The following is a 9,900-nucleotide window of genomic DNA, read 5'->3' as shown; positions in this document are numbered from 1 at the left end:
CATGTGAGTAAAGGCACACAGCTGGACGAGGACAGAGCTGGCAAGCTCAATTGTAATATAATGGATAAAATTAAACCATTAAAACCACCCACCCAATGAGATAAGGCTGCGAATGTGGCATAAGTCTCTTTACCTTTAAGATGAGAAATCAATGAACTGTGTGAAGCGCCCCGGTTACCAGCTGCGGGGCCTTCCTCCACTTCTATCTCGCTGCTCCGAGTCGCAGTGGGAGAGCTTCTCTGGCCGCTTCTCTGAGCCTGTGCCTCCTGCAGCGTGAGCAGCTTTGTAGCAGGAGACACAGACTTGGGCCCGGCCAGAGAACTGTGCCCTGCAAGGGAAAACCACAGGTAAGACGGAGGATCAGAAAGCAGCAGCGCAAGCCCATCGCAGTACTGCATTTACTCTCAGACTTGCTTATCGAGCAACTGGAACAAGAGGAGCTCAAACTAATGTGTGCTCAGAGGTGCTCGTGGCAAAGCGACACATCATAAATTAAGAAGCAGCTACTGTATTGAAACAGGCAAAACAAAAAGCTAGAAAACTGGGGTGGGGACCTCAAGAAAGCTTGCGAAACACCAGAGGCCATATCAATCTAAGCCGAAGCCTGATGTCCTCCTCAACAGCAAACGCTTTCAAAAGGTCTTTGGGGAAGACCTGGATTGGACAAGTGCAGATCAAGCTAATGTGGAGTGCTCACCCTCTCCCACGCTGTGTGGATTCGGAGCAGAAGAGGACGTCTGAGTGACTGATTAAGAACTCAGTCACAGCCGTCTGAGTCTGCAGCTCCATGCAGGCTGCTTGTCCACTGGAACAGGCGGACCTGGCCGGCTCTGCTGGGATCTGAAGAAAAGGCAGATCTTACAAGTCATTTCCCCAAGATCATTTCCTCAAGTCTGAATTTCTGTAGCCAAAAACTGTCAAGTTGGGCTCTGGAGACTTCCGCAGTGGGCAAAAAGTGATGCCACTGATGAAATTATTCCGGATGATCAGGGATACAGCAGTCCCAGCTAAACAAGTGAGTAGAAACTGTCATCTAGAAATTGTGCCCCTGGGGTTGGAGGAGAGCAGAACTAAGCATCGTGTTGAAACAGAAAAAAGAAGTTTACCTTAAGAGGTTTGGAGCCCACACAATCGCTAAGTTCTTAGCGTCCATGCTGGTGTCGGAGCAGTTCCCTGCCAGAGACGCCAGGTGTCTCATTAGGTACGCCAGGGTCCTGGAAAACAAGAGAGGCAGATGTTCAGCACCAAAAAGCAAGCCGTGCTGCAGTGCACAAAACAAACATAACTTCATCCAGCTCAGCAGACCGAGTGCAGCACTGACCTGTAGTGAGGAGCGGGCAGCTGCTGGATGGCATCCTTCATTCTGTGCACCCGCTCCTCCTCTGTATCAGCACTGGCAGCGTCCTGGAAAAAGGCAGGAAGGGATTCAGACACCAGTCAGCCTGGAGAGCTGCCACAGGTTTGAGAACTGTGGGGAGAGCACGCTGATGGTCAGCACCGAGGCAGACTCGATGCCTTCCAAGAGGCATCAGGGGAACACAGCAGCACGCAGCCTGTGCCATCAAGGCCAAGCAGTGCAAGCTCTGGGGGGCTTTACTGCCTGATTGCGCAGTGCAGCTCCTTGCAGCAGGCATTTGTCTCCAAGATGCTATTAACCCCATTCTACCAATAGCTGGGGAACAGCAAAGGAAAGGGAATTCTCACAACCATTGTGAATAGCTTAAATAAGCACCTCCTGGCACCACCACAAGTGCCATCAGTGAGAAGTAGGATATGGAAAAGATATGCCTCATGGGGCTAACAGAAAGAAGACCTCAGAGCTGGGGCACTGCTGCAACCACTAGCCAGGACGCCCAGGGAACAGGTACGTGTCTTTCTCAAGACATTGAGCTTACCAAGAACTTGTCATACAGCTCCTCGGTCAGCAGCGGGTTTGGGAGCTCCCTGAAATACATCTTGCACAGGGAGCTCACGCTGTGAATGTCTTGGACGCTGAGCTCGGGAACCTGCTCCGTATCGAATTCATGGCTGCAGAGAAAGACACAGAATTGGGCAGAGGGCTTTGAGAAAGACGAAAACAAGTCCAAAGCCACACAAATAACAGTCAAGAAAAAGGAAGGGGTTCCTCTGAACGCCCGCAGCATGGCACGGGCCCCTACTGACAGCTGTGTCAGTCACAGCACTCTTACCGTAGTCGCTGGATCTTGGACATGACGCCGGACAGGCGGTATATCCCCCGGACTACGCCATGCTCTTCAATAAACTCTGCGCAGCTCTGCAGGACCTGGGGGACTACAGAACAAGAGCCAGCAGTTAGCTCAGCTTCTTACTCAATTCCTGGTTCAGGCTGTGCTCTTCTCATATCCCATCCACTAAGCCCAGCCAGGCTAATGCTTGCTTTCTCCTCAGAGGAGAAAGCTGGCAGAGATAGCTGTGAGGAAACTGCACAGAGATGTGTTCTTGGCTTTCCAGAAATGCCACGACCTATCAACAGCCTGGAGAAAGTAATTCTGGCAAAGCCACAGACACTGCAAGTCCCATCACAGCTCCCTCAGGAATCTAAAGACCAGAAGAGCTACAAAAAGGATGCAGGATGCACTTTGTGGCCAGAAGGCTTCCTGCATTTTCAGACTGAAACAATTGCTGGCTATGATCTCCCTTTCACCTTTACATGCCCAACGGAGGAAGATCTCAGGAATGGGCTGTTCCTTACCATCACGGCCAGAGCGCAGAAGGTGCTCCCCCAGGTCACACCCAAACACCCCTTCCTTCTTCGGCTCCGGCTCCGTTGCTCTCCTGGAGCGGGCCGTCACCAAGGAGCGAAGGAAGGGGATGAGCTTGCCCCGTCTCCTTGGCACTGCACAACAAAACAAAGAATCCAGTTCATTTCAATTTCAGGCTTGGCTCAGTTGGACGAGGCCAAACATAATGCATTCGACAGGGCATGTAACAACGGGAAGAACATTCCCAACAAGGACACACAAGAACGGATTTTCCTCATCCCTGGAGGTGCCCAAGGAGCTTAATGCAGTTCTCTTGCTAAGCTTGCTGAACTTGGGCATTAACAAATCCCCTGAAACCCACATTTTGATCCCATTTTACTAACCCGAATTATCAAATGTAACATACGTACCTGGCTCTGGCAATGAATTGAGGAGGGAATCGGGAACTTTTCCGCTGATGAGTTCCATGCACTCACCAGGGAAAAGCCCAACCTGTAATTAGAACAAAAAGACAGGTGAGCATTAGCCCGAGCCCAGAGCCAAAGGGAAGGTCCACTGACAGTGACACAGGGCAACTGTTTGCATCCAGCAGCCATCCGTGCAGGCAGAGCAGCCCAACCTGAGATTCCCGACTCTACTCAAAGTTGTGCTCTCTATTCAAAAACGTGTGCCACCTCAAAGCCACGCTGCCCTCCAAAAGGGGCTCAGCTCCTTTGGTGGCATGTCAACAATGCACACCAGATCTCGACCTGCAGAGAGATTGAAACGTCAATCCCACATTCAGACAATTCTGGTTAGCAATACAACAATCTCAAACGACTGCCTTCTTCTTGGCATGACAACAAGGAAACGCCTTAACTTGCTTACCTCAAGGGAGAGTCACCGGCCCCTGGGCGAGGTGGCCTTAATAACAGGCCGCCGCAATCGCTGGAAGTTTAAAAGAGACAAGCACGTTACCATCGCTGCGCTTCCGTTTCTGTTATCAGCCTGCAAACAGAGCACAGTGCCGTGTCAGGAGCTGAGGACCAAACCAGGAGGATTTCAAGCTGAGGAGCACATCTGCAGAGAAAGCTGCAGGCAATGCGCTCTGTCTCTTATCAGGAGCACTTCAGAAGGAGCTGTCACGTCTCATCACAGTATTTCCCTTCCTGTGCTGCATTGCCGGTCATGGAAAGATGCATCTCTCTCTACCAGATCTAATCAGCATGGCACTGGCACAGAGACAGGTGGCCTGGCCCTTTTGGCCAGTTCTTTCCTGCAGGAGAATACATCTGCAGCTCTCTTCTAAGGCGTCACACATGGGAACAAAGACAGCAGAGCTCATACTGTACCTCATCGCCGCCACTGTCAGGCCCACGGCTATCTCACTGCACGCAGCACCCATCACGAGCAGTGTGAAGACGGACACATACAGAAACACAAATGCTGTGTTCTCTGATTCTCACAACAGCACAGTAGGACGACTTCTTCAGAGCTACCCACACATTCCCTGCGGCAAACATGCAGGCGGGACAAAACATGCACAGTACCCTGGCATGGAGATCACCTCAAGCTATACTGCAAGCAGTTCCTTGCGCTGTGCTAGATGGAATGCGAGCAAAAAGCTGCATCCGAGGCAGTGCGGAGGGTGAAGGGAGGAGATTGAGAAAGAGCAGGTCAGTGAGCAGGCTAAAGACAGGCCATGGCATAACACAACGCACAAACCGCCATCCACTGCTGCGACATGCTGAGTCCAGGCTACGTGTATGCGTCCACCCAGCACTTTACAATGCTTCCACACTGAGCAACAGACATGGAAAGGCACGGGAAGGTTGCCAACTTACTGAATACCACCTTCTGAGACGTGTGCACTGAGGGAAAATTACGTGCTGATGGTCAGTAAGCATAACAGTGCTGTGAGCTCGAAACAGCCAGCACGTCTCAACACCTCACTGCCCACCTACGTCCATCCACGCCAGCTCAGTTACCTACAAGCTGCTGCACACGACGGTGAGAAGAAAAAGCACTAAAGACACTAACTAACTAACAACACTAACTAACTAACGACACTAACTAACAACACTAACTAACAACACTAACTAACTAACAACACTAACTAACTAACGGCACTAGGCACAAGAACAAGAGAACCAACCACTTCCGACCCTGCTACCCACAAGGAACACAGAACGCACCGCACCCTCCCTATTCTCGCCCGTATTGAATCACATCACCACGGCAACAGCATCAGTGAATTAAAATAATAATAAGATGTGCATGCGACCCTCATGGAAACTTCCTCTCTGCTCTTGTTTCAAGCCAGACACTCATGATGAGCATGACTTTGGTCCTGCTCATGAATGAAGATTCACCCAAGTCTGTTGTTCCACTCTGCTACCTATCTCTGGGTCTAAAAGAAACACAGACAGAGATGATTACAAGATCCTTTGTGCAGATGAAAGCACAGAGTGCACACGAATTCTCTTTAGCAAGAACTACTACTTGAGAATGCATAGAATCACACATAAATTTACTTTTCTCTTTAACCCTTTTTCCTTTGTACATGATTCCACTATTTATACCCTCAATTCGAAATGATTCATACGCACATGATGTTATGATGTTAGAATATGATAGCACAGCACACAAATTGACAGAATCCAGCAGACAGTTTTTGAGAGGTAGTATGAAAAGATAACAGAAGGAAATAAGTCATAAAATAACCTTGTTACATCCTCCCTGTCAAAAGGAAGACTCTGGGCATGTTACCAGCAGCCTCTAGAAACCTTGCACCAAAACTGCGGGCCACATACATTGTCTGCCCGACAGTCCCCACTCCCTCATTAGTGTCAATTCACTCAGGTTCAAAATACATGGATTCAGAAAGCCATTCAGTTTTGGCTTAGGCAGGATCCCACCAGCCGGGATGTCTCCAGTCCAATTCCCTGCTTTTCGCCAGACCAGTTGGAAAGGATACAGCAATGACATCACCTACCAGACATTCTGCAGGGCCTTCCATTACAGTTCACATCAAACACGAAGAGCAGGAGGCTCTCGTGTACAAGGGTGGTGGGCTTGGAGAAATAAAGCTGCCTCTAAGAAGTGCTTTCAAACAACATGTGGAACTGGACAAGGACATGAAAGACAGGTGCCTGCATGTGCACATCACGCTTCCTGTTCAGAGCCCAGTCGCACAGCTGTAGGCCACTGCAGAAGACCACACAGCAACTGAGAGGTACACAGCTCAGGAAGGAAACTTACACCCGGAACACAGCCCAAGCTACTTCTCTTCTCTCGTGGCCTTCCTTCACATCAGGATTCCCTCAGAGTGCATGCTCCAGGTGAGCTGTCTACCGCTGTTGGACCCTTGCACTGCTGGATGGCTGCCCCACAAGCTCATTCTGCTTTGGGCAAACTGCTGCGCTTCACTGGCAAAACCTTCACTGGTACAGGCCGAAGAGACAGGCAAATAGGCGTGCCTACTCTGGTAAATTTAAAAGAGAAGATGGCTCAACAGATGAAGAGAAAGCTGGAGCCTGAATGAGTCTTCACTCGGTCTCACTGGTGACCAGGAATTCTAGTCTTTTCACGTTCCACTAGTCTTGGCACGCCCCATCCCTCCATGGCGGGACCAATGGAAGGTTAATCCTCCTCCCACTGTTCAAAGGGTAGAGCAAGTCCGAGAGTGCTCTATAGACTGAATGAGATATAAGATCTAATGGGCCAGATGGCGTGCTCCAGGTCCTGAAGAGCTGGCTGAGGTGGTTGCTGAGACGCTCTCTCATCATATTTGAGAATCGTGGGCTGTCACGTGAGGGCCGGATGATTGGAGAAGGGTCACGTCCTCCCATTTAACAGAAGGAGCAGGGACGACCTGGTTAACTACAGGCCGGTGAGTCTCCACTTGTTGCCTGGGAGCTATGGAACGGATCCTCCTGACAACATGCTTGATACAATAAAGAACAAGCATGTGATCCGAGACAGCGCAGCAACGGCTTCCACCGAGGAGGAAGGTTCATCCTAACTACATCTTGTGGCTTCTATGATGGGTGACGCGTTGGTGGAATGAGGGAAGGCGACCGATGTTCATTACTGGCTGAGCAAGGCCTTTGACATGGTCCCCCATCACCATCCTCACAATTGAGGAGTGGATTTTGATGGGGACAACTAGAATGGTAGCGCACTTGGTTGAAGCCCAGACACGAGAGGTGGTGTCAATGGCCTGTTCCAGTGGAGGCCGGTAAGAGCGGCGTCCCTCAAGGGTCTGTCTTGGGACGGTGATCTCTTTACATCTTTATTAATGAACATCGATGAGGAATGGGTGCAACCCTAGCAAGTTGCTGATGACACCAGCTGAGTTGGCGTGCGAACGGTGACTAGGGGAGGGCAACCATTCAGGGACTTGACAGCTGGAAAGCTGGCTCTGGGTGACCTAATGAGGTTCACACGGAAAAGTGCAAGGTTTTGCACTTGGGCCGGAAGAAACCCGAGGCACTGTACAGGCTGGGAGGATTGTCCTGGAGCAGCTCGCTGAAAAAGACCTTAGGCGTCCTGCAGAGCGATGAGAAACTTAACATGAGCCAGCAGTGCGGCTCTCGGCAGTGCCCGGAACGCGAATATGGGACCTGGCTCCATCAGGAGAGGGTGGTCAGCGGGATAGGAGGTTGATCGTCCCTATACTTGCTGCTTTGAGGCCCCAGGAGTATGGTCCAGGTGTGAGCCCTCAGTACAAAAAGAGATATGAGATTGGAATAAGGGTCCAGAGAAGGGCCACAAAGATGGATCAGCGGGGCTGAGCACTCTCCCTAATGGAGACAGCTGGACGGAGTTTGGGTTTGCTCAGCCTGGGAGAAGAGAAGGTTGCGAGGTGACCTCTTGCAGCTCATTGTCATACTTGAGGAACTTACTCCCAGCGAGGGAGTAACTCTCGAAAGGGCTGATAATAGCAGGATAGGGGATAATGGTTTAAGGTTGAAGGAGGGAAGATTTAGTGTGGATGTTAGGGGTTAAAGTTCTTTCGAGAGTGGTGGTTTGACCTGGAACAAATAGGCTGCCATGAGTTGTGAGTCGTCTGGATGCCGTTTCAAGACCAGTTGGACCAGGGCCCTGGCAACCTGACTCTTATAAATGTGTATGTTTAGTGGGCCCTTGCTAGGCAGGGTGTTGAATCTACCATGTGCCTTGAGGTCCCTTCACAACCGGGTAATTCTGTGTTCGTGTGATTCTGTGGACAGATGGTAGGTATTGAACTGTCTTACTAACACAGTATTCCTTGGCAATATGATTGATGGTTGGACTTGATCTTTTGAGGTCTTTTCCAACCTTAATGATTCTTTAATTCTGTGAATACTGAAGACTTCTTTTCAGTATGGCTAGGAAAACACTGGCTAAGTTGTTTGGTTTGCATATATGAAGTTGGGACTGCCAATGGCACAGCTGTGTCATTAGAAAGGGTGGCAGGAATACCCTGAACACGTCTACTCCCTTTCTGTCTTCTCCATCTCAACTCATGCTCCCTGTGACACTAACAGACAAGATTTAGCAGGCATGGTGGTGATGGTTGGATGGTTGGATAGATGATCTTAGTGCTCTTTTCCAACCTTAACGCTTCTGTGATTCTGTAGATATGCCGTACAAGTCTTACCCTTATATTAAATTTAGCTAGAGATTGTTGGGAATTAACATTTTTGCCTGAAATTTCTCAGAGAATCCCTTGTGCAGGGCCAGCGAAAGACAATGTGCTCAATGGGATTTCAGCAGTCTACTGAAAGAATGGGAGGTAGTTGTTTGAGGAGTTACTTTGCTCTGTCAAAAAGCTGTACTGAGACTATATCTAAAACTATGGGATGCACATAAGAATGTACCCTACCTCTCTGCCTAGGGCTGGTCTACATAGGGAGTCAGAAAAAGCTGAGCAGCAAGACAATACCATGAGTATCGATTTGCCTGCTTAAATTGGCAGGCATTTCAAGTGTAGACGTCAACTCTTCTCTCATAACAAGTACGGCATGCTTCTCTCTACGAGACTACCTTACAGGGACATGTCTTTGACTGGGCTGATTTTGCCTTCTGAATTTTACTCCACAAAAGAATTTCAACAGGTAAAAGTTGAAATGACTGCAATGCTCGTTTATACAGTGGTGTATCCATGCATCCATGTTGACATTTCTATCTTCAAGGTTACTGTGAGATGGGAATCACTGATTATAGAATTATTATTATTATTATCCCTGTACATAACTTTAGATACACCAATCAATTTCCATTCATTTAGTCTCTTTCTAGCAGAAAACTGAACAACAGTAATAACAACAAAAAGAGCCTAAACGAAACAAACTACAAAGGAGGCCAGAATGAATGCCTTCTGAACTGAGTATCACTGAAAGTTTTTCTTTATTGGCTACAGTGTGATATTTTTCTCCACGTTTTCTGCTCTGATTAAAACCACTTTCATCTTCTGTGATGTTAGCAGTGCGTGGGCCTGTAGAAAAGCATGCACACAAATGAAGACTAAAGCTGCATCTCTGCTCAGCAGTGCTGGCAGTTCACCATCAGTCTTGTCTCTGTGTAACACAGAGAGGGAAACAAGAAAGGATGCATTGTCTCAGCTATTCAAGGCATATCATAGAATCACAGAATGGCCTGGGTTGAAAAGGACCATAATGATCATCAATTTTCCTAAGACCACATCCTGGTCTTAATGAGCAAACACTTTATCACACTGGGCAACCTGTTCCAGTGCACTGCTACTCTTGATGAGAAGAAATTTATTCTACTATCCAACCTGAAACTCCCCTAGTGCAACTTGAGGCCATTACCTCTTGTCCTGTAGCTGAAGATTTTTAGTGCCAATTTTCATTGCCATGGATTAGGTTAACAGAAAGGAAACAGGACCCCAGTGTCTGTTATCAGATATCAGGTGGATAAGTTTCTGTTTATATCTACTGAATTCTCTTTTTGATAGTCGTAGAACCAGAGGTAATGTCCTTAAGTTGTGCCAGGAGAGGTTCAGTATTAGGAAAAAATGATTCCCAGATGGGGTTGCAATGCTTTGGAACAGGCTGCCCAGGGAAGTGGTGCAGTCCCTGATATAGCACTGAGGGACATGATTTAGTGGGTGTGTGGGGAATGAGTCAGTGGTTGGACTCACAACACTTGCATGTTGCTTGTTGCCCTTTATTGCTGTAACTCTGTAGTC

At 48.6% G+C, this 9,900-nt stretch overlaps 1 protein-coding gene and 1 long non-coding RNA gene across 2 annotated transcripts in view; both read right to left on the bottom strand.

Moving 5' to 3' along the window:
- Positions 1 to 820: 820 nt before the first annotated feature.
- LOC116652489 lies at positions 821 to 1,430 on the bottom strand. The gene is made up of 3 exons (XR_004305575.1): positions 1,322 to 1,430; positions 1,107 to 1,214; positions 821 to 840 (listed from the first exon to the last, which is right to left on the bottom strand). It is a non-coding gene; the product is annotated as an uncharacterized LOC116652489 (long non-coding RNA).
- Positions 1,431 to 1,877: 447 nt separating this feature from the next.
- LOC107305732 (rho GTPase-activating protein 32-like) overlaps positions 1,878 to 9,900 on the bottom strand; it is a 964,878-nt gene continuing 956,855 nt past the window's right edge. The window contains exons 4-6 of the mRNA XM_032441313.1: positions 2,714 to 2,857; positions 2,190 to 2,292; positions 1,878 to 2,028 (exon numbers count right to left, since the gene is read on the bottom strand). Coding sequence (XP_032297204.1) covers positions 1,878 to 2,028; positions 2,190 to 2,292; positions 2,714 to 2,857 — 398 coding nt within the window. The remainder of the gene's footprint in view (positions 2,029 to 2,189; positions 2,293 to 2,713; positions 2,858 to 9,900) is intronic.

The sequence above is a fragment of the Coturnix japonica genome, chromosome Z, assembly GCF_001577835.2.
Source record: "Coturnix japonica isolate 7356 chromosome Z, Coturnix japonica 2.1, whole genome shotgun sequence".
NCBI lineage: Eukaryota > Metazoa > Chordata > Aves > Galliformes > Phasianidae > Coturnix > Coturnix japonica.
This window is presented reverse-complemented; position numbering and strand designations above follow the sequence as displayed.